General features: G+C 34.1%; 1 protein-coding gene across 6 annotated transcripts in view; it reads left to right on the top strand.

Annotated features, from left to right (window-relative positions):
• pclob (piccolo presynaptic cytomatrix protein b) overlaps nt 1-17096 on the top strand; it is a 77904-nt gene extending 60808 nt beyond the window's left edge. For 4 of the 6 annotated variants that reach the window (XM_083551726.1, XM_083551728.1, XM_083551727.1 and 1 more), the window contains 15 exons: nt 2390-2498; nt 2607-2674; nt 2977-3188; nt 4007-4057; nt 4278-4408; nt 5676-5702; nt 7159-7252; nt 8116-8187; nt 8484-8766; nt 8862-9056; nt 11174-11279; nt 12608-12675; nt 13713-13847; nt 14640-14785; nt 16122-17096. In XM_083551726.1, coding sequence (XP_083407852.1) covers nt 2390-2498; nt 2607-2674; nt 2977-3188; nt 4007-4057; nt 4278-4408; nt 5676-5702; nt 7159-7252; nt 8116-8187; nt 8484-8766; nt 8862-9056; nt 11174-11279; nt 12608-12675; nt 13713-13847; nt 14640-14785; nt 16122-16265 — 1841 coding nt within the window. In that variant the 3' untranslated portion in view covers nt 16266-17096. The remainder of the gene's footprint in view (nt 1-2389; nt 2499-2606; nt 2675-2976; nt 3189-4006; nt 4058-4277; nt 4409-5675; nt 5703-7158; nt 7253-8115; nt 8188-8483; nt 8767-8861; nt 9057-11173; nt 11280-12607; nt 12676-13712; nt 13848-14639; nt 14786-16121) is intronic. The other 2 variants (XM_083551730.1, XM_083551729.1) reach the window with 1 other exon arrangement.
• Nucleotides 17097-25969: the final 8873 nt, after the last annotated feature.

The following is a 25969-nucleotide window of genomic DNA, read 5'->3' as shown; positions in this document are numbered from 1 at the left end:
TATATATATGTATATTATGCTGTAATATATTATGTATTTTTTATGACCTTTATGTTTTTAAGGTATTGAGGCATGGATTAAACTTCATTGCAGCTAATAGCTATAACAGCTCATTGATAGTTATCATTTTAAATATATATTGATACCTTTTGCTATATTAGCAACACCAACAATAGCCTAAAATTAATAAGTTTTACTGTTCAAATCTGTGTGATATTGATAGTTTGTGCTTTAACCTTTTCTTGCAGTAAACTGGTATTTTGTTTACCTCACATATTGAACATTCGACCTACAACCATAATTCCAAAACAGTCCAGACACTGTGTAAAATGTAAATAAAACCAGAATGCAATGATTTTCAAACTTATTAACACGTTTTTCCTTCCTAAAATTGCAGTATTTTAAGAAAAAGAATAATGTAATTTAAAATTTGATGAATGCAACATGTATCATAAAAGTTGAAACTGGGCAACAAAAGGCTGAAAAAGTAAGTGTAACTAGGGAACTTGCAGCTTAAGAGGATTATTGGCAACAGGTCAGTACATTATTGGGTATAAAAAGAGAATGTTAGAGAAGTAAAGTTAGGCAGTTCACAAATGTGCTAAAAACTGTGTCTAGAAGTTGTTGAAGTCAAATTGTAAAGATTTTGAATGTCTACAGTAAATGGCATTAATAAATGCCATTTACCTACGCACCGGTAAAAATCAATAGTGGATGCTAGTGATCTTTGGGTCCTCCGGCAGCACTGCTTTAAAAACAGGTAGGATTCTGTGATGGAAATTACTGCAGGAGCTTAAAAACACCTCTAGAAATTATTGTCTATAAACACAGTTTGGCGTGTTACCCCACAAATGCAGATTAAAACTCTCTCAAGCAAACAATAAGTCATGTCATCTCTGGTCCAAAGCTTATTTACAATTGACTGGGGTAAATTGGCTGAGGTGGAAAATTGTTCTGTGAGCAGATGATTTAATATTTGGAATTCTTTTTGGAAACCATAGCACCATGAGGGGAGGAACCATTCAGCTTTTTATCAGAGCTTAGTTTAAAAGTCTACATATCTTATAGTATGGGGGTGCGTTAGTGCCTATGGGCAGCTTGCACAGTTGGAAAGGCACCATCAAGGCAGAAAGGTCTGGTTTTAGAGAAACATGTGCTTCCATCCAGACTACATATTTTTCAGGGAAGACAATTGTCAGGGAAATTGTTCGAGACAATGCTAAACTACATAATACATCTATTCGAATACTTAGTCTGGGCTGAACTGGCCTGCCTGCAGTCCAAACCTTTCAATATTTAAAAACATTTGGTACATGATGAAATCAAAAATACAACAAAGAAGACCCAGGACTGTTGAGCAGCTAGAAAACTGTATCAGACACAAACAAAACAACAGTCTTCTTCCAAATCTCCAGTAACTTGTCTCCACAAATCCCAGATGTATACAGTATGTTGCTGTTAAAGTAGAGAGGATGGTACATGAATGTATACATGGCCCTGTCCCAATTTCTTTTTCAGCCATGAAATACAAAAATATTTCCTCAGTATGATTGTGAATAAAATATGGTTATAGCATTTTCAAATCATTGCATTCTATTTCACTTTTATGAACCCACAACTGAGCAAACAATTCACAGCTCTCCTCAACAACGTGTACAGAGATAAAACAGACAGCCCAACTATTTTATTTTTTACTTTTTTTAAGTAAAATGGCATATACATTGACTCAATATAATAATGTTTAAGCATAGTAGCCACCTGTGTCACCTTTCATATGTTTAGCCTTTAACCATAACTGTAGATTAAATATATATTAAAAGAATTTATAGATGGGAATAAGTGTTATATGTGAATGTTGTTCTTCCGATTTTTCAGACATGAAAGGGTTTCATAAGCAAAGGGCTTATCTGAGGAGCCACTTTTTTCATTTGTGTAAGTGGTGAGGTGGTGGACTTGCAGTGTGGTTGGGTTTGCAGTGCTGTTTCTTAGCTGGATGCCTTTCCTTCATATATTTCTACTTGCTTTTTCTTGGCAGACAGATTCCACTTTCTGAGTGCTGTGTTTCAGGACAGCTAATTTAAAAGAATTGCATTGTGTGTGTGTGTGTGTGTGTGTGTGTGTGTGTGTGTGTGTGTGTGTGTGTGTGTGTTCTGAATGTCCTGCATTTATAAGATTATTTTTTACTTAATTCATTGTGTATATTTGAGTTGTTAATTACAAAGTTTCTGCAAAAATGTTTTATAACTGCTGACTGCAAAGTAAAAAAAAAAAAGGGAAGATTGGAAGAATAGGAGTTTCTTGAAGCAACTAATATCAATATGTTTCACTGTGTCAAATTTTTTTTATGATGGATTTTTTTTTTCTAATGGCCATATTATGCTCACTGCAGGAATGCAGGTCCTGGAGTGGAATGGAATCCCTCTGATTGGAAAAACCTATGAGGAGGTTCAGAGCATTGTGGGTCAACAGAGTGGGGAAGTTGAAATATGTTTGCGCCTGTAAGTCTTTTATTTTATGTCACATAAATTTTTTATAAAGGATAACAGGAAGGAAAGAAAATGAGTGGATGAATGTGCTGACTAAATATTCATTTCACTTCTGTGTAGAGATCTGAATATGTGCTCAGACTCAGAAAGCCCCAAGTTTCTAGAGCTGCAGTCTCAGCTAAAAGTCGGTAAGTCTATTTATACTGAATGCAGATTAGAGTAGCAGTCAGAGAAAATCACATTGTTGCATTGTATTTACTGCACCTAATCTTTTGAAATGCTGGATTTTTTTTACAATATTTGAGCAATGATCTTGTAGATTACAAACCATCTGGTGTTTATCTTAAAAGTTATTTCCCCTGTCTTTGTGTCATTGCACCTGCGGCAATAAAATACAGGGCTGCATATCAGCTTACCGATAATACGCTCAGAAGAAGATAACTCCCAGACCTGCCTTTCCCGTGTGTGTGTGTTTCTGTGTATGTCAAAGCCGAACACCAGCGTTCTCCTGGTGTCGATCCTAAGCAGTTGGCTGCAGAGCTGCAGAAAGTCTCTCAGCAGCAGGCTCCTTCCTCCTCAGTGCTGACTGTGCTGGAGAAAGCAGGACATCTTCACTCTGCTACAGCATCCACTGCTTCCAGTGGAGTCCCAAGTCCTGGACAGCCTGGATCTCCCTCTGTTAGCAAGAAACGTCACAACAAGGTAAACAAGCAAGTGTAAGGACAGTGACCTACTGAAGGCCATGCAGGCAGAGATAAACAGGAAGCAGTTAGAGAGAAGACAGACAAGTGGGTAGGTAAAATGTAGGTGCACAGACAGCCAAACAGAGTGCCAGCCAGACCAGCCGGCATGCAGAATGGGAAATGCATTTGTATTTTAGCTAAGTGACAGACAAGTAAACAGAGATACAGGTAGGTGTGCAGACGGTCAGGCTGGCAGACCCACGATTGTTTGGCCATTAGGTAAATAGCAAACAGATAGAGAGGAAGGCAGACAAACAGATAAACAGGTAGGTAGGTAGGTAGGTAGGTAGGTAGGTAGGTAGGTAGGTAGGTAGGTAGGTAGGTAGGTAGGTAGGTAGGTAGGTAGGTAGGTAGGTAGGTAGGTAGGTAGGTAGGTAGGTAGGTAGACAGACAGACAGACAGACAGACAGACAGACAGACAGACAGACAGACAGACAGACAGACAGACAGACAGACAGACAGACAGACAGACAGACAGACAGATAGACAGACAGATAGATATGGGTGCTCTAGTTTATAACTAGTAATTATAAATAAGATTATGTTCAAATTACATCTCTTGTCATATCACAGATTCACACTGAGTTCATGTGGACTCTACTGGTACATTTTATAACATGTTGCTGAGAGGTAGTTCAACATCATTTGCTATTCTGTTCAGAATCAGTCGATAGCTTACTTCATTACAGTCTATAGATAGATACTGTTACAGACTGACCGTCTAAGTTCACTATAGACATCACACATTATTTATTTGCTCTATCTGTTTATTTTCAGACAGGTGATGGAGTGAAACCGCAGCCACATCCCATCACTGGTGAAATACAAGTAAGCCTGTTTCACCTCACCTTGTCTTTATATTGGAGTCATGTTAAATGCATATAAATCTATTTGTGACATTAAATTTGCGTATCACATGTATCATTTTATCATTTTATAATTTAAGGTAACTTCCAGAAGTGCTATGTATGAAAATGACCTTTAACTCATCTAAATATAGGAGCTGCAATATGATATGGAGGATCATATTTTTTTTTTTCCCCCACAGCTACAAATCAATTATGACAAGAATATGGGTAACTTGATCGTCCATGTTCTACAAGCCCGAAACCTTGCACCAAGAGACAACAATGGATATTCAGACCCTTTTGTTAAGGTGTATCTTCTGCCAGGGAGAGGGTGGGTATTAACGTTGTAAACAACGTAAACATACGTGTGTGTGTGGTGTATATATGAAACAAACCTAGAGAGAGTTTAGTTTACTTTGTGTGTGTATTTGTGTGTATGTTTGCGTGTTTGTTTGCGTGTGTAACTGTTTTCGTGTACTTGTGTAATTTCTTTAATGCTGTTTATGTCTGTTGGTTTTGTGTGCTTGTGTTTGTGCTGTCATATTTCTTTTTAATTCTTTCCTACCCTGCTGATTTTGACATTCTTTTTCCCTGGTCTGTTATACCATTTTTTGGGGGAAATATTTTCTATCTATACTCCATGGGTAGCAAAACATTTGGTTGTAGGAAAAAGTATGTTTTTTTTTTTGTTTTTGTTTTTTGTTTAGATTAATGATATATAATTTTGAATATAGGGAACACATAATTTGGGTAACCACAATCTGTTTATCTGTTTTGTTTTTGCAAACAATATTGTATATTTAATCCATTCTTGTGCTAAAAATGTCCCTGAACACATTTAACAGGAGTAACATTTTGAAATTAGACTAAAAGAAATGTGTCCCATTATGCAAAATTGAGTTTGACAGCCCTGCTATTTACACAGTTATTCCGTAAATGAGGGTGATTCAGACTCCTGAAAGACGACTGCACTGCAGAGTTTTAAATTTTACCCCATTTAAAGCATACAATTAAGCTGATCAGCTCATATCCAAAAGCTTTAATAGACACAGTGGCCCTCAAGGCCCTGAATGCGATCATCTTGCCATCACACATTGGTCAGGATGATGAAAAACGTAATTAGTGTGCAACAAACTGAGTGACATGCAATCACTCAAACGCTGTCTTCTCACGATTAATGATTTAGAACAATGCCCTCTGCACTGTTAAAACTCATCCAAACTGCACACTGTTACCAGTGTTCACTGCCTGAGCCTCAGTGTCTCGGCTTGATGCATATGGAGTCAACAAACAGCAAAATCAATATGGCTTTCTCCGGTGTCGGGTATATAATGATATATCTACTATCTCCTAATGGTCGTATCTCTGAAGTGTTTATGAGATTAAGCTGCATTATCTGAATGGACATTCCTCTGGCTAATGCTCGGAGCTGGCCTATATACACTCTCTTAGGTGCCGTTATCCAGGTACATACACTGAAATGCTCAGGCTGTTCCTCCCCCCCTATGTTTTTTTCTTTTCTTTTTCCTGAATTCTCTGACTGTTTTCTGTTTGTTTGTCTGCTGTTGCATTCCTAACAATACTCTGGATTGGTTCAGACAAGTCATGGTTGTCCAAAACGCAAGGTAGCGTGGTGCTCCTCCTTCCTTTCATTTGCTTCCCTTCCTCTGTGTATGTCTGTTCTTGTCTCGTGTTCATTGCTGAACTGCAATTCATCTGAGTGGTGATTGGTGAGCCTGTGTGTACACAATGTGTGGTGTATGAAATGTCTCATCAAAGCTACCTCAACATCTCTACCTCTTTGTTATTGCGACTATAAGATGGACTTTAAACTGAATACATTGGCTATTTTTCAAACAGCACACACACACACACACACACACACACACACACACACACACACACACACACACACACACACACACACACAGGGGTTTCATTTCTATTTGTTAATTTCTACACTGAGATTGCCTGAAATAACATTTATATTGAATTAGTTAACATTAATACATTAATAATAAAAAATGTTCTATCATATGTGATAGAACATATTTTAATACATTAATAATAAAAAATGTTCTATCATATGTGATCTATTTCTAGTAACATTAAGTGTTTTAGTACATTAGTGGGACATAGTGGTTTCTGTTTTCACTCGTCATAGCAGCTTCAGCATATCAACGCATATCACGACGCATGCACAATAACAATGATATCGAGGTTAACAACAAGTTCCCACGTGCAATGACTAATGTTAAATCAATCTATTACCAAAAATACCACCATAATAATTAGCTAAATTGAAATGATAGCAAATGTTTATAACTTTCTGAACTCTGCTCCAAAAGTGTAAATATGAGAGCGTTTTACATTATTTTGAATATTTACCATTCAGCACTTCTGAAAATGTTAATTAAGGTGTCGGTCAGTGAACTTAAACAATTAAATAATGCTTAAATTATAATAATAATAATAATAATAATAATAATAATAATAATAATAATAATAATAATAATAATAATAATAATAGACACTTGTTATCCTTACTTATTGTGTATTGACATTAAGGTTTATGGTTGCTTCATGTTAAATAATGTCAGTTTAAGGAAACTTAACATAAGGCCTTACATTCCATGATACTTGCAACTAATAGAGGGTAAATGCTTATTTCCCGATCCTACACTTGGATAACTCTTACAGTGTTAATGATTCTGAAGTGCACCATGCATGTGCATTCATAATTTTATGTATGACACTGTGAACAAGTGACATCATTATCATCATCTGCAATTCATACAATATATCAATCCGTATGGCTTCATTTGCAGTATAAACCTTTTATAGTTTGCATTGATTGTGATGTTGACATGAAGACGCTCATTTGCTGGTTAAATTGCATTGATTTTTTTTTGTGCAGTAATTATTCCGTCATTATTATATCCATAGAGAAACACTATGTTTTGGTGTTCATACTGACTTTAAATCGCATTTTAAGAATTGTAACTTGCGTAGTGTTCTGAATTTGTTAAGTTCTCTCTCGTGTCTTATGGTCTGCTTTCTCTCTTTATAATAATACTACAGTGCTGAGAATAAGAGAAGAACTAAATATGTGCAGAAGACCCAGAACCCTGAGTGGAACCAGACTGTTATCTATAAAAACATTCACCTCGAGCAGGTAAATATTAAAATTATGTTTTCTTGGAAAATAAACATTCTAAATATCCTACTGTCAGGTCTTATACTTCAGCTTTCTCTTTTATTTACTCTTGGGAAAGTTTTTATGAAGTTTTTTCCATTGATATATTTGGAATGAGAACAACTCAAATTCAGATTCAAATTAAACACCGATGCATGCACCCAAACAGACAAAGACACACACACACACACACACACACACACACACACACACACACACACACACACACACACACACACACACACACACACACACTGCTGAAAGTGACAGACAAGACACTGAAGCTTTATTTAGCATATAATACTTGTTGCTTTAAAATAGTGACGGTACAGTAAACAATAGTCAGACTTAATGAGGGTGACATTTACAATGAATGAAGTATAAGAAATGTATTTCAAATCATGTTAAGTCTGACAATCTATAATACCTGGAGTACATTAAAATTAAAATGCAAAAGAGTTATTCCAAAACACAGTGTCAACACAAATCTCCAAATGGCACAAACTTGAGAAAACAGATCAGAAGTCATTTACAGGAGATCGATACTGCCAAAAGAGGCATGAAAAACTAGGCTGGAGTGAACAACTATCACCCTGGCAATGAACAAACTAAACTGAGAGGTGTTTAAGGCTGTGTTTGTCAGCAGGGGATTCTAGGAGTTTCTGGCGAACGTGACAACACTAAAGTCTGAATTTAATCTAAACACAATTTTTGCTCCTGTTTGGGTTGAATTTGGCCGTTTGATTGTATGTATAAAGATTCCAGAGAGGTTTCGATGTGAAAAAGGTAACAGAGGCAAGCACAATGTGACTAATTTAATGTGTGATTTGTTTAAATTTCAGCTGAAGAGAAAAACACTCGAGGTGACAGTATGGGACTATGCCAAATATTCGTCCAATGATTTCTTGGGAGAAGTAAGTGTTGTTTCTTAGCATCCTGATTTGATGTGTTAAAACACATTTGGCATTGTGAGAATTTAATATTTAGACTTTTTTCTAGAACATGTTGAGCAGCTTTGAAGAGTCTTAGCATTTCACTATACCACCATACATTATACCAGAAAATACATTTATAGGTTTATAAATGGTTAACTTAATTAATTGTATAATAATAGTAGTAATACAACAAAAAGAAGAAGAAGGAGAAATAGTTTTAGGGAAAATAATAGCAGACGATGTTGCACTGTATATAACTGCCTTATGCATTGCAGGTGCTTATAGATCTGTCTAACACTGCTCAATTGGACAACATGCCTCGCTGGCACCCCCTGAAGGAACAAAGTGAAAGCATCCACCATGGTAAAGGACATCCACCAAATGGAGGAGGTGGGGGATCAGGTGGCCAAGGAGGCCAAGGAAGCCATGGAGGTCAGAGAGGCCCTGGAGGATCAGGTGGTCCCGGGGGCACGGAAGGGCAACCGAGCAACGAACAGTCGCCCAAAACCTCTGTCATCAAGAGCAGAAGTCATGGAATATTCCCTGACCCAGCTAAAGGTAGTCAATCTAGAATACATTTCTCTTGAGTGAACCACATCTCTATGGTGAATTAGAAGCAGCATATTCATAAGATAAATTATTTATGTCTTTAGATACTCAGGTCCCTACTATTGAAAAATCCCATAGTAGCCCAGGCAGCTCGAAATCCTCATCTGAGAGTCATCTGCGTTCGCATGGCCCCTCTCGCAGTCAGAGCAAGAGCAGTGTTACTCAGGCACACCTCGAGGATGCTGGGAACGCCATCGCTGCTGCTGAGGCCGCAGTGCAACAAGCCCGCCTGCAGCCAAGTAACCTTTCCCATTACACATGAGTGCACGGCTTATCTCTTTGTCTTTCCTCATGCTCTTTTAACTTGTCTCTCATGTCTCTACATATATGTTTAATCATTTTCCATTTTATTGACTTTTCTTGTAATTTTTAACCCTTACCCATATAAATAAGATATACCTTTTATTCGTCCTACAGTAGGGATATTTCTGTATACCATTATTAAATACCATTATTAAACATCCCTAATGGGTTTCGAAAAAAGGTCTGCCTTGCATAAGTTTTTACCCCCTTGAAGTTTTCCACATTGTGTAATTGTGTAAACTTACAAAATTGGAATTATAGGATTATATGCCATGAATCTCTGCACTATAGTACTTAATATTAAAATCAGACATATATTGTTTGTGAAATTATTTGCAAAAAAATGTAAATGTAATTTGTGGGCAGTTGCAATAAAAAGTCACATTTAATGGAATACACCTGTGTGTCAGATGAACTTAATATGAACACCTATTCACTGGAGGCAGACACTAAATGCCATAAATGTAAATATAAATACTTCTTTCCCAGCTTGTCGTGCATTTTTTTCTGAACGATGCTCTGTCTATGGTGATGTTTGTTTAGGTGCATTATGTTCTGTATCAAAATCTGGGACTATGAATGCATTTACATTCACAATTTGGTTATACTTTTACATACATACATACATACATACATACATACATACATACATACATACATACATACATACATACATACATACATACATACATACATACATACATACATACATACATACATACATACATACATACAGTGTAAACACCAAATTTTAAACATCTCTCAGAGCATCATTAAATTTAATTATGTCTAAAGTAACGCTGTTCACTAAAAGTGAGTTACTGGGTAAGGCATTGATCAACACTTTTAACACTACCAGGTGTATAAGTTCAAGGGGTGTAAATACTTCTGCATGTGTCAGTAGGTAATCTAAAAGTAATAATAATGAAAATAATAATAATAATAATAATAATAATAATAATAATAATAATAATAATTAAACTTCTTTCAAATATAGTATGTAAAGGAATATAATTCTAAATAATGTCAGTCACTAAACATAAAATATTACAAAATACATTATGCAGATGCACTTTTTTAATACAAAATTATTTTAAAAACATTAAAAAAAGATTGAACTTATTTGTTCTAGCTATAATGTCTGATTTTTAATTTAATTTTTAACCAAGTAGGTTTGTTTACATTTTTTTTTTTTTATATAGAAAAATCTGTCAAATCTTTCAATTTACCCTAATCGAAAAATGTGCCAGAGAGTCAACTATGAAACCTTATTTCATTCTTGATAAAGATTAACAGCTTAAATATTCAGTTTTAGAGAAAATAAATGTATTTTTTACATCCCCTTCAATCCTACATACTTTTGCTTGCTTCATATTAAAGTAGTGAGTTTTGAAATGTCCCCTTTTGCTATATAATACCTAAAATAATAGGTAATTTTCAGCATGTTAAAAATAAAAAATTTATATAGTAATAGAGTATGCCAGTTCCTGCTTTCCTAAATATATCATGCCTGTCACAACTTTACCTAGGCTGATCCATATCTTTATCATTATGTGTTTTGCAAGTCATGAGCTGGTTTTATATGAAAGTAAACACAAAACAGTCCATAAGCCAATGAGTGTTCATGTGTCAAATCAGCTGACCATCAAGAAAGAAGCACTAATTATGAGGTGTGGTGCTTCTACATAGGCAACAAAATCTCAAGAAGAAAACTAAGTAATAATTTATAATTATTAACTAATAATTTTACAAACCTTATAGTCAGATAAAAATATAAAAAAAAAAAACATTTAATAAAACTGCGAATCAATGACCTGTTTTTGAAACCCAAAAAGGCATTGGTCTTGATATCTAAAATAACCTTTAAACAGAAAGTTGTATTTTGATTTATAACCCTGTTTTACATTTTAAATCAATCTCATATCCTTTGTGCCATAGCATTCGTTTTGGAATGAATGTATTCATTACTCACTCTGAGCCTTGCTAATTAAAATGTATTTCTTTTTCCGCCTCACTCACTCTTTCCTTTATTTCCTCTCACTGTGATTTGCAGACAGAGTAGGAAACATCCTGAATGATGGAGATGGGTACACCCTGGACAGTGAGGACTGTACAGGCACTAATACAGTGGACAGTGCTATCTTCCAGGTGCCTCAGCTGTAAGTACACTGTTATAACCTTTTGCTTTGTTCATTTTGCATTACTATGTAATATGTGCATTAATACAGTTGGACAGATTATATAGTCGTTAGTTTCCCCATTGAATAAGTCAAACTCTAGTTTCCCATGTATTGTTTGCCCAGAAACCATAAAGCTACATAACTAAGATAAATTATGCTAAATAAAATAATGACATAATGCATGGCAAGCAACATAGCTAGTGACTATATCCACAGATTCTCATTTTATTTATTTTATTTATTTATGTGAGGGGTGTACTCACATTTTGTAAGATACTGTATATACAGTATGTCACAACCGTGAGTACACCCTTCACATTTCAGCAACCATTGCAGTATATCTTTTCAATGGACAACACTATAAAAATTAAATATCTCAGGTTACTTGAGTGTAACCCTGGTTCCCTGGTGGTCTAGTGGTTAGGATGCGGCGCTTCCACCGCTGCAGCCCGGGTTCGATCCTTGGTCAGGGAACCGACCCCAGCCATTAGGGTTGCACAAGCCCAAGCACGGATAAATGGGGAGGGTTGCGTTAGGAAGGGCATCCAGCGTAAAAACTTGCCAAATCAAACATGCGGATGGTCCGCTGTGGCGCCCCCTAACGGGAGAAGCTGAAAGAGAGTTTTACTTAAGTGTAACCCTGTTCCCTAAAAAAGATTTCATAATGTATGGGAACATTCTTCGTTTCGACCGGTTGTGAAGCATGTGTGTCAAACACACCAAGAATTTGGCTTTAATAACCTCGATGGGTGACGTCATCTGAACTCACTGTTCGAACTGTTGCCTTCTGGTTGGCGCTACATTGCACCGTCCACCAGAACAGCCAGGCACAAAAACAGTTTTTTGCCGCAGGCTATACTGGGCATGAACAATTAAAATATTCATAACTACACATCGTCCATCATAACTGACACATTTATACATAGAATCCAATGGTCCATTTGTAAACTGCACACTTGTAAATAACATTGTACACAATATTTTTACTCTCTATATATTGCATTATTTAACTGTCTGGTTTACTAATCTGTTATATGCTGTCTGTACTTCTCCTGCACTGGAAGCTCCTGACACCAAGTCAAATTCCTTGTGTGTGTAAATATACTTGGTAATAAAGCTATTTCTGATTCTGATTCTGAATGCTCGCACCTGCGAGGCTATAAATAGACACAACGCGGACACACCTTCAGGTTATGTCTTTGTCTGAAGAGACATCTTGACACGCCCACAGCCTGTCCAGCTAATTATATTAATAGATTTGCATCTTTATCGATTATTAATATTGTATCTATTGATATGTCTATCAGGAAGACTATTCCTAATGGATTGGATTTGAGGGGCTCGGACTCTCTGAAGAATCTGCATGAATCTGAAAGTAAGCACATTATGTTTTTTTATTTTTTGTGTGTGTGTGAAAATGATGTAAAATTTGCAATGTGAGCTATTTCCTGAAAATAACAATGTCTAATGGCATTGATAGTAAAATTATAATAAATTAATAGTGAGTTCTAGCCTTGTTTTAGACACCAAATGATGGGTAAATGACTGTGTCCAATAAACCATCTCAACTTAGTTTTTTGTTAGTTTTGTGAGATTTCTCACTCAAAGGTGGAATAACTTTAAAAAAAAAAAAAAAAAAAAGAAGGTTAGAATCTCATCTGTAATCAGTTTGATCATTTTATAAAAAGAAGGTTTTTGAGCAAAGGATTTCAAGGGTTATTAATAACATTGGTGTGCATTCAAGGTTACATTAGTACGTGTAAAAGCTGTTTATGAGGTTGGAATCCTGTTGGGATAACAGATACGGTAGTCTGACTTAGCCTTTCTACTGTGTCACGCTATAGTCTTTTGAATTATTCATTAGAGAATGGTGTGTGTGTGTGTGTGTGTGTGTGTGTGTGTGTGTGTGTGTGTGTGTGTGTGTGTGTGTGTGTGTGTGTGTGAGTGCATCTCACGAGAGAAAAAAGGAGACAGTCTCCAGTCTGACAGGATGTAGTCTGCAGCCTTGCTTTAAAACCATTGAAAGGAGTCTCCTGCATGCATAAGGGAAAGCGGTTTATAATGTTTTTGATCATGGTCTAAGATAAACCTTTTCATTTGCAGTAGTCTGTTCCTTCAAGTCTACATCAAATCAAACATTTAATTAATGTTGTGCTTGTAAAGATGAGGTTTAAGGATTACATTATATTTTGAGGTAAACAGAATTGGTGTTTTAAGGTAAATACTCCACTAGAGGTCACTGAATCTTTAGTTACATATCTTTAGCTCTGTCAAATTCACGGTGGTGAATGAAAACCTATTCATTTTTAATAATAAAAATAGATTTTAATAATTAAATTGTGTTTAATAATGTGAATGCAGTTTGTGTTGCTAAAACTGTTTATTTTATATATTTATTTCTTTTGAATGTAGGTAAGAACCATATGATTGGAGAGATCAAGGTGGCGCTGAAGAAAGAAATGAAGACTGAAGGAGAACAGCTGGTTCTTGAGATTCTGCAGTGCAGAAACATTACTTACAAGTTCAAATCTCCAGATCACCTGCCTGGTAATGAAGTGTTCATTAATTCCAACATCTCCAAAATGCCACGACATCCATAAGACACATTGAAGCAGTCACAGTACCCAGCATGAACAGTGGATTTCAACAAAAAAAAAAATCACAACTATTAGATAGCACTGTAGGTGTATTGTTGTTCTTTATATAGCAACAAAATAAATCTGTACCTCTTTCTGACACACAGTGGGTAGAATTGTTATCTCACAGCTCTAGAGTCTGTGGTTTGACCCTGTGCTCAGGTCTGTCTGGATTTTTACATGTTCTCCCTGTGTCCATGTAGAATTCTTTTGGTTTTTGCTGTACCTATCAAGAACCCAACAGTTGGTGAATTGGCTATTTGAAATTGCCAATTGATGTGATCATGGTAAATATGTGCACTCATGGTGCCTTGCAATGGAGTAGTGTCCCATCCAGGGTTCCAGAATGGGCTCCAGATTAATTACACACTATGAACAGGATTAAGCAGATTCTAGGAAATTTAGACAGGTGAACAGATGAATGGATGGACTGACTGAATAACTGATGATTATCTGATGTATAGATGGATTGATGTATGGATATATTGTTACATTGATTGATTGACTTATATGTGTGTGTATATATATATATATATATATATATATATATATATATATATATATATATATATATATATATATATATATATATATATATATATATATAAAATGTGGATAGATGAAGGAATAACTTTGGAAGAAAGTGATTGAAGTGATTTTGTGTAAGATATAAGCTACAATTTTGTTAGTTTGTTTTTTTAAGACTTGTACGTGAAGCTCTACGTGGTTAACGTGGCTACACAGAAGCGGATCATCAAGAAAAAGACGAGAGTGTGCCGTCATGACAGAGAACCATCTTTTAACGAGACTTTCCGCTTTAGTCTCAACCCGGCTGGTCACTCTATTCAGGTGAGAAAGTGTTCTGTCAGTTCAAAAACATTTCATAAATTTATGAAATAATCACCAGATAATCACATATAGCACATATAGCAAGTGCTTATAAAGAATTTTTAAATATCCATCATGTGGCCAAAAGTATGTGGATTCCTGCTCAATGTCACCCATATGTGTTTGTTAAACATTTCATAATAGAGTTACTTTATTCTTTGCTGTTATAATAATTTCTACTCTTCTGGAAAGACTTTATACTAGATTTTAATGATTGGCTGTGAGGATTTGTCCAGTGAGCAACTAAAGCATAAGTGAGAGCAGGGAATGTTGAAATGAATCACAAAGGTGTTCAGTGGGGTTCAAATAAGGGCTCTGTTCAGGACACTCATGTACCCCAAACTAAACTTGGCAAACAATGTGTTAATGAATTTAACTTCCTGCAGTGGGCCATTGTCATGCTGGAACAGGTTACAAGTCTTTTAGTTCCACTGAAGTGAAAGTGTAATGAGCTGTTATCAAAAAGAGATGAGATGCTATAAGGTGGTATCAAGAAGATTTGAGACTTTTTTCAAGAAAGTACTTAATTATCTATGTTTACACACTATCACCTTCAATATAGTCCCCTTGCACAGCAATACAGTGCGCCCAACATTCCTGCCACTTCTGAAATGTGTCCTGGAAGTTTTCTTTTTGAAGCATGTGAAGCACCTTCTGCTTTTCACACTGGATCCCCGCAGTGGTGTCAAAACGGTCGACCTTTAAGCTGACTCTTCATCTTCGGGAAGGAGATGCAGGAGTCATCTGGAAAGTCGGGTAATTGCGGAAGTAAGATTTTCAGCGAGAAACTCACGTGTGAGGAGAATGAAAGTGTGACAGAGTGCACTGAATAGCAGAGGTGGTAATGCACATGGTCATAATAGCACCTGTTGCTCCTGATGTACACAGAGTGACCACTGACTTATGAAATTCGGTGCTTACTGTGACTGTGCATGCAGCCTTGTGCTGCCATCTGTTGGTGTGTTCCAAACTCGTAGTGTGCAATTGTGTGCATCGACCTCTATGGAGAAGACCACAATATGGATGTGAAGGTCAGGTATCCACATACTTTTGGCCATATACCCTAATGTACTTAAATGACTATATGTGCGCAATCACGTCCACATTAGAAAACTGAATCCCTGTTGCATTTTGATATTTGTTTGAGATCAAATTCCAAGTGTCAGTTGGTTTATTCTTTGAGATTCAGCCAGGCAATAGCTATTGACAGTAATTAGCATACAGATTTGCAATTTGACTTATAAGCCGGCATACTAATATTGCAAAATGTTTTGTGCCGTTTCGTCCCTATAAATAGCTGTTCCTGGTGTCTAATGGAGGGAAGTTTGTGAAGAAGACACTAATTGGTGAAGCTTACATCTGGTTGGACAAAGTGGACATGAGGAAGCGAGCGGTGAGCTGGCACAAATTAGTGGCCAGTTCTCCCCATACGCAGCCCTGATTATATTCAAGATAAATAAATAAAAGGAAGATAATGACAGTTCAGCAAATAACTCTGTCATGATCAAACCTTATTGACAAGTTTATAGTAAACTTTGTTGAAATTCAAAGCCTGAGTCAAGAAACTTAAAAAGCTTACTTAGCTTTTGCAATTAATGTACAGAGTGTTTCCATGTACTGTAAGTGGATGAAATCAAATTAAGCAAAAAAAAAAAAATATATATATATATATATATATATATATATATATATATATATATAAATATAGAAGAATCGGTAGCAAAATTTCTGATCTTGTCAGAAAATATAACCACCTTGTTCCTTTGCAGTCCACTGTATAGTTTCTATGATTAAACCGATCATATCAACTTATGTTATGTACATACTAAAAAAATAATATAAAAAAATTAGTTTTTTTATGCGATAAATACAGTATGAACCTTCAGCATAACTCCATTAAGCACTCAGTGATGCTCAGTCTCTGTTTTTATTTTTTATGCAGTGTTCAATTTTTTTCTGTGGACAAAAAAAAGTGCTGAAGGTTATGTCTCATTTGGACGTCATTTCTTGGTGGTAAAGAAACCACTGCTTGTTTAAATGAATATTCCGTGAACCATGATCTAATGAGCTGTAATCGCTCTTAAAAGTCATAGTAACGATTACATTGAATCATACATGAAGACTAATTGTATGTATTTGTATTTATTTGAAAGCATTGCAAAGAAAAGATCATGTAACCGTTGTGATGTCAACAGTAATTCCTGTTTTGTAATAAAGTTCTGTGTTCGAAAAATATGCAATGAAAAAAAAAATAATAATAAAAAATTAAAAATTATGTGTATATATATATATATATATATATGCAGATTTCTATATTGGCTCAGCTAAAATCTGAACACTTGGTGTTTATTTCAAATGGTGCAAGGTGTCTATAAATAAGTGTCACTGTGGCGCAGTTTAAAGCTGTTGCATTTTTTTGCAATGGCTTTTGGAATGAATAATTGTTGCTGCTCATCTCAGTTCTTAGTAGCAAAGAATCACACATTCACTGCCTGCACCATAGTGTACAAGTAGTACAAGCAATTGTGCTTAAACACCAGACAGTAAACATCCGTTTAGGTTAAAAAAAAGAAAATGAAGGAATAAAGCTACAAAAAAAAAAAAAAAAAAAAAGTAGTGATCAGTGTTTCCATGTCATTATCAGTGGATTGTTTTGCACATGGGGAAAAAACGGATATTTTACTGAAGTCTTTAATTATCATTTTCAGTACATTTTGTAAAGATATTGTACAGAGTGAAGAAAATGTTCTGGGTTGCTGTCACGGTGAAACGAACTATGTGCCAACCTAACGTCCTAACCAAATCCACTACTTCAGTTTAGGTATTTCTATGCAACATGAATTATGCCTGGATGCATTTCTTCAGAGTTTGAAAATATTTATATATATATATATATATATATATATATATATATATATATATATATATATATATATATATATATATATATATATAAAATTCTTTTTAACAAGATTTTACTTTTCATTTTACTTCTGAAAATATATAAAAAAATATATGTATAAACAGTTTTGACACAGTTACATTTTGAGAATATGCACTTTAGTTAATTTCCTGTTCCAATGTTTGGTTGGACCTTCCATTATGACTATGTGGAAGATGTTGCTACATGGACTACAGTGACCTATAAAATGTTGTTGGTGGAGAAAAAAAGACCACTTTAATGTAAAATATAAAATAATAATAATAATAATAATAAAAAAAAAAACAGCCTTGTTGGTGCTCTACAAAATAGAAGAGCCCATTTTTAATGGCCAATCAAAATCTCATGGAATCAAATAAACATCATCGTTTTTATGTCTATCACATTCTGCCTCGAATCGTGCTGTGTATCTGGATTTTGATCAAAAACTGTGTCCTCTTTAAATACAGAATGACATATGGCTGTTGTCTCCTCTCTGTTGTGTTAGTGAAATGTCCACCTGGTTTGTTATGCTGTATTCCTGGGAACTAACATGATGAGTCTGATGTATTCAGTTGCGGTAAACTGGCGTGAATGTGATTCGATTAATTTTTGATTATGTAAATACACAAGATATTTTCTATAGGAAAAGGTTTGAATATTTATTTGGTTTGACACTGAGCATGTGCGTGTGAACTCAAGGTCAAAGTCCAGTCTGTACATATGTGTTTGTCGAAATATGTGTGCAAGTGATCCATGTGATAATCTGGATGATGTGAATCAACCCACATCAAAATCCCTTAAAATAAAATCTGTGAAATCTCACACAATGAAGATTAATGAGGTGAAGAAAAAAGTACACAAAATTGTCAATGAATTTCTATGGTTTTACATGGATGTTGCATGTTCTGCTAGATGTCTGTTGATATTTTTGCCTACAGATTCTGTTTAAAAAAAAAAGGAAATGAGTACCTTTATCTGAAGAAAAAAAAATATATGCTGACTGTAAAATGCTTGTAAAATGAGTCTTGTTTTTTTCACTTGTAAAAATGAGAAATTTATTGTCATGGTTTTATGGTTGTCCATAGGATGTCATGAAATTATGCAAATTGTGCTGTAGAAAAAAGTAAAGAAAAAAACACATGTATAAAATGTTCCCTAAGTCTAATAAATATTTGAGATTCTATTGTAAATGTTAAAATGCATCTTTTTTTTATTTATTTACACATAAAGGGCCCAGAGGGAGAAGATTTTTTGTGTGCAGGAATTAGCTTTTATATTGTGTCAAAAAATAATAGTACAACCCCAATTCCAAAAAAGTTGGGACACTACGTAAAATATAAATAAAACCAAAATGCAATGATTTCCAAATCTCATAAACACATATTTTATTCACAATTGAGTATATCAAATGTTTTAAAGAAAAAATAAGGCAATTTTGAAATTGATAGCAGCAACTTGTCTCAAAAAAATAAATGGTCAAATGGTCAAATTAAGAGGTTGGAGAAAGATTTTGCAACTAATTAGGTTAATTGACAACAGGTCTGTGAAATGACTGGGTATAGTGTGTCTTAGAAAGTGTGGTATAGAAAGGCAGAGTCTCTCAGAAGTAAAGATGGGCATAGCTTTACCAATCTGTGAAAGACTGTTTTTTTACAAATTGTCAAACATTTTCATAATAATATTCCTCAACACAAAATTTTTTTTTACAATACATATTATCGAGAACTGTTCTGTGTCAGACAAATTCGAAATGTACATTTATTTCCCAAAGTCATTGACACCACAGCCTTCAGACTAAAGAGGAGAGGGACCATGTGGCTTGTTATCATGGTTCAGTTCAAAAAGCTGCATCTCTGACGGTATGGCGGTGCATTAGTACCTGTGGCATGGGCAGCTTGCACATTTGGAAAGGCTTCATCAATGCTAAACGGTATATAAAGCTTTTAGAGCAAAAAAATGCTTCCATCTAGAAAACGTCTTTTTAAAGGCCTTAAGGCCTTGCATATTTAAGAAAGACAACGCTAACTACATACTGCATCTATTAGAATTGAATGACTTTGTATTAGAAGAATCCGGGTGCTTATCTGGCTCTTCTGCTGTCTAGACCTTACACCATTCGAACACAATTGATGCATCATGAAACAAAAAATACAACAAGGGACACCCAGAACTGTTAAGCAGCTAGAAGACACATATGGGACAACATTCTTTTCCCGAAACTTCAGCGACTGGTCTCGTCAGTTCCCAGATGCATATGGACAGAATGATGCTACACAGTGGTAAACATATTTATTAGGATTGACATGCATATCTCTATGACGTAATGAATTAGCTTGCAATCTTCCAGTATAGAGAATGTCCTTATGCACCATAGTATTTAATATCAGCTAATGTGGCATATACTTAATATCTTATTTGTTCTGTTAATGAGACATCAATGAGCCAAGTTAAAGCAAAATATGAACAGATTTCTTAAAGGATTTAGAAAGTACAGGGTCTGGTGTGTTCAGAGGAGTAAACCCTCGCCTTGGTTGACAGAAGATGAAAGTCTTATAAGGACATGGATTTAAAATACATTTTGTTTCTTCCAGATATGAAAGTTGTGTTTCATTTGCCTCTGAATCTACTTTCAATCGTTTCAACGTGTATCTTTTCACACTGGATCCATTCATTTGCGTTACTCAGTCTACATTGGCATCTTAATTAAATAGATACAAAATTGCTATATATATTATTTTGCTAGAAATCCATTCAAGCAGTTTTGTAATTAGGGATAGATTTTGGTTTCAGCTCCCAATGAATTATTGCAAGTTTTCCAAACCATTAGCTGTGGCTAAGTAACTCCTGCTTCTTTAAAAGAAGAAAAAAAATTAATTGTTTATCAAAAAGAAAATAATTGCATCATTAGCAGTGATCATCTGAATTGCTATAGCTCTGAAATAACAAAAACAAAAAACAAAACAATAGGTTTTACTGTCATCATCGTAGCTGATAACACTCATTACCACAACACTACTTACTCTAGATACTAGCGAATTAGGTTTAATTAGTTTGAATGATATCAATAATACAAAATACAAACAAATGGACTAACCCTGGTTAATTATTGTTATTTACTTGCTGCTATTGTTGGTTTGTTTCTTCTGATCTGTTTTTTATGTTGCATATTCTTCCACTTCAGATACATATTAATTCCTAATGCTCCTTTTTCATGATCTGTTATGCTATTTACCTAATAACTGCCATTTCTTTTCTCATTATTTTGCAAGGAAAGACCCTGGAACTGCATAAACCTTTTTTTAAATGTAATGGTGGTTTTTATGTACTTACATTTTAACACTGTGCTTCTTGGTGGTCTTGGAGGCCCTATTCTTCGCAGGAAGCTGTCTTGGTTTGGGTGCATTAAGTATTATTGTCTCGCAACTGAGTGCAAAAATGCACCATCTACTGTTGGACATAAGAAATGCAGTTGTTTGTTTAAGTTGGGGACGCATTTAATAATGATTCAGTGGAATTGTAGTCGTGCCTCTTTGTTAAGAAGAATGTTGTGTTAAGGATGTGAAATAGAATTGGATAGGACACTACTTTGAATACATGTAAAGGTTCTTTGCTTGTTTAAAAAAAAAAAAAAATTAGTGATGAGATGTGGGAGGGAGAGACTTGGTTTAGCCACATGGCCATTGCCAAATAATGACGTAGATAATATTATACATTGGCAAAATATAGGTAAAAGATGTTATAATACTATATTCTGCTATGCTATGCTATACTATACTATACTATACTATACTATACTATACTATACTATACTATACTATACTATACTATATGCGATACTATACTATATGCTATACTAAATGCTATGCTATGCTTTACTATACTATATGCTATACTACACTTTACTATACTATATGCTATACTATACTTTACTATACTATACTATATGCTATACTATACTTTACTATACTATATGCTATACTATACTTTACTATACTATACTATATGCTATACTATACTTTACTATACTATATGCTATACTATACTTTACTATACTATATGCTATACTATACTTTACTATACTATATGCTATACTATACTTTACTATACTATATGCTATACTATACTTTACTATACTATACTATATGCTATACTACACTTTACTATACTATATGCTATACTATACTTTACTATACTATACTATATGCTATACTATACTTTACTATACTATATGCTATACTATACTTTACTATACTATATGCTATACTATACTTTACTATACTATATGCTATACTATACTTTACTATACTATATGCTATACTATACTTTACTATACTATATGCTATACTAAATTCTATACTATACTTTACTATACTATATGCTATACTACACTTTACTATACTATATGCTATACTATACTTTACTATACTATACTATATGCTATACTATACTTTACTATACTATATGCTATACTATACTTTACTATACTATATGCTATACTATACTTTACTATACTATACTATATGCTATACTATACTTTACTATACTATATGCTATACTATACTTTACTATACTATATGCTATACTAAATTCTATACTATACTTTACTATACTATATGCTATACTATACTTTACTAAACTATACTATATGCTATACTATACTTTACTATACTATATGCTATACTATACTTTACTATACTATACTATATGCTATACTATACTTTACTATACTATATGCTATACTATACTTTACTATACTATACTATATGCTATACTATACTTTACTATACTATATGCTATACTATACTTTACTATACTATATACTATACTATATGCTATACTATACTATACTATACTATACTATACTTTACTATACTATATGCTATACTAAATGCTATACTACACTTTACTATACTATATGCTATACTATACTTTACTATACTATATACTATACTATATGCTATACTATACTATATGCTATACTTTACTTTACTATACTATACTATATACTATACTTTACTTTACTATACTATACTATACTATATGCTATGCTATACTATACTATACTATACTATACTATACTATACTATACTATACTATATGCTATACTATACTTTACTATACTATATACTATACTATATGCTATACTATACTATACTATACTATATGCTATACTATACTTTACTATACTATATGCTATACTATACTTTACTATACTATATACTATACTATATGCTATACTATACTTTACTATACTATATGCTATACTATATGCTATACTATACTTTACAATACTATTTGCTATACTATACTATCTGCTATACTATACTTCATTATACTATATGATAAACTATACGATATGCTATACTATACTTTACAATACTATATGCTATACTATACTATATGCTATACTATACTTTAATATACTATATGATAAACTATACTATATGCTATACTCTATGCTATACTATACTATATGCTATACTATACTTTACTATACTATATGCTATACTACACTTTACTATACTATATGCTATACTATACTATACTGTATGCTATACTATACTTTACTATATTATATGCTATACTACACTTTACTATACTATATGATATACTATACTATACTGTATGCTATACTATACTTTACTATACTATATGATATACTATACTATACTGTATGCTATACTATACTTTACTATACTATATGCTATACTATACTTTATTATACTATATACTACACTTTGCTATACTATATGCTATACTATACTATACTATATGCTATGCTATACTATACTATACTATATGCTATACTATACTTTACTATACTATATGCTATGCTATACTATACTATACTATACTATACTATACTATACTATACTATACTATACTATGCAATTTGTTTTTTCAAATTTGTTCTATTTCTCTGCATTATATAATATTTTCATTTTATATACCTTTTTATTTTTTATTTTTTATTTTTTTTTACAATTATATGTTTTGTCTTGAACATTAATTAAATTATCTAAGAAATTGGCTTAAATGTTAAAGACTTAACCTTTGAACACTTTTTTCAATGTTCATACAGATTAGTGTGCCAATTTATCTTGTTATGTGCTGTTATCTTCATTAATTTACTGAATTCAAAAATTTAAATCTAAATTAATATCTGGTCCCTAGTGTGTTGTACTTTATACAAAGTTGTATTTAGCGTATATATCCAGCAGAGGGAGCCATGGAGCCATTATCAACTATTGCTTGGGACGCTTGTTTTTTTTTTTTTTTTAACATAGGGTTTCATTTTACATGAAAAGTGAAGCACCAAGTCGATCAACAATCATCTAGTGAACGTTACTTCCTGGATATAACAAATGGGCCGCAGCTTTAATGCTGAGCTCAAGCTTGTATAAATAAAACCATATTTTACAACCTTACAAATATATTACATCCTTTCAGTAACTTTAATCAGGATCTAATATAGGAAAAATGTGTATCTTGGAAAGAAAACAGCTGTTAGGCATTTCAATTCAACAACTCAACATTCAAACAGATTTTAGGAAATGTAAACATCACATCATACACATCATATTCACAAAATCTGATCAACACTATCTGCATTAAACACTACTATACACTACAGCACTAAGCACTACTAAGCACTAAGCACTATGGCACTAAGCACTAAGATGCCCCAAAGCAGCAATATGTAACGAATGCATTGATTGTAAGATAGTGTGAGATAAAACTGATACCACTGACACACTCTGTTCCTGGTTAATGCTGGCAGGGTATGTTGCCATGGAGATGCAGTGTAGAAGGGTAGTAGTGCCCTTGGGAATGGTGTAGTGTGTGTGTGTGTGTGTGTGTGTGTGTGTGTGTGTGTGTATGCTTGCATATGTAATGGTCTTCTAGGTGAGGGCTACAGAACACAATATAGTTGTATTTTGTTCAAGTGATTTTTAGCACATGATATATTTTATATATATCAGTTTCTTTCTACCAAAAAATGTGATAATACAAATAACAACGTAATAAGATTATTACTATTACTTCTACTACTACTAATGCAACTACAAACATATTATTCATATATTTATTTATTTATGGGGTTTTTTATTACTATGTGATTATATATTATAAATATAAGTAATAGTAGAATATGCACTTCATTTTCAGTCTTATGGCCACTACTCTATCAGACACAATATTTCCTAAGTGAATGATGGATTTGTATGAAATCTACCTACAGATTTAAAATCTAATTTAAATAAAGCAATCATGCAATGCTTTACAAACTTGTTGCTACGTCTCTACTTTTCTGCCACTCCCCCAACGAACTTGTAACAAACTTCTAATGCACGGCAGATATTTTAGACTGCTGTTTACCCAGGATCCGAGACCAAGTCCTTCAGAACACGAAGACTCAAAAGTGGGGACATGCATTACATCCATTTTCTTGTTGTTTTCGAGTGCACATGAACTTTGGTCTTCGCTGAGCTTTAATCAGTGCCTGGAGCTTGAGTTCACTTTGTTTGGAAAAAAAAGAGAGAGTTCACCACAACAGTCTTCACTGAGCATCTATGGGGAGTTTTAATGAGTTGGCTTGTTTTGATGATGCAGTGCCTTTTTTGTCTGAAGTTCTTTTTATTTAGCTGTGTGCTGGCCTTGAGCTTTTATCACACACCAATATTGTTGTTTTCACTTAAACCACTGCTGGGTCGTGCGGTGTCTCCTTCTCAGAAAAGCAGCCGATCCTCTTTCGTGTTTCAGAAATCCTTGGCTCTTTTTAAAAGCTGGTCGATGGGACAGTGCTAATTGAAGGGCACAAAGATGGAACAATGGGAGAGAAAAAATATGAGATCTCAATGTGCTTTTGCCATTAGTCCAATTCAGATCTTTCCATAGAGCAGCGAAAACACTTCATTCATTCGTTCATTCATTCATCCCCATGTTATGGCCTTGCTCTTTTCTTTTACACTTCTATCCTCCATTCTCACTTGCTCTTTCTCTTTATCTCTCTCTCTGTCTCTCTCTCTCTCTCCTGCACAGCCTCTTTACCACAGCCATCGTCGAGCCAGAGAACGGTTGCTAGGTAACGGATGAAAGCCGAAATCCCTTGGCAGCTTGTTCCCTCTGCCCCGACCTGCCTCCACGCCTACTCTCTGATTAACTTTTATCTCTTCGCAAGGAAAGTGTCTATTTCCAAGATCAAACACGACACAAAGAAC

The sequence above is a fragment of the Silurus aristotelis genome (assembly GCF_946808225.1).
Source record: "Silurus aristotelis genome assembly, chromosome: 10".
NCBI classification, from domain to species: Eukaryota; Metazoa; Chordata; class Actinopteri; order Siluriformes; family Siluridae; genus Silurus; species Silurus aristotelis.
Note: the sequence above shows the minus strand (reverse complement) of the source record. Positions and strands in the feature narration are given on the sequence as shown.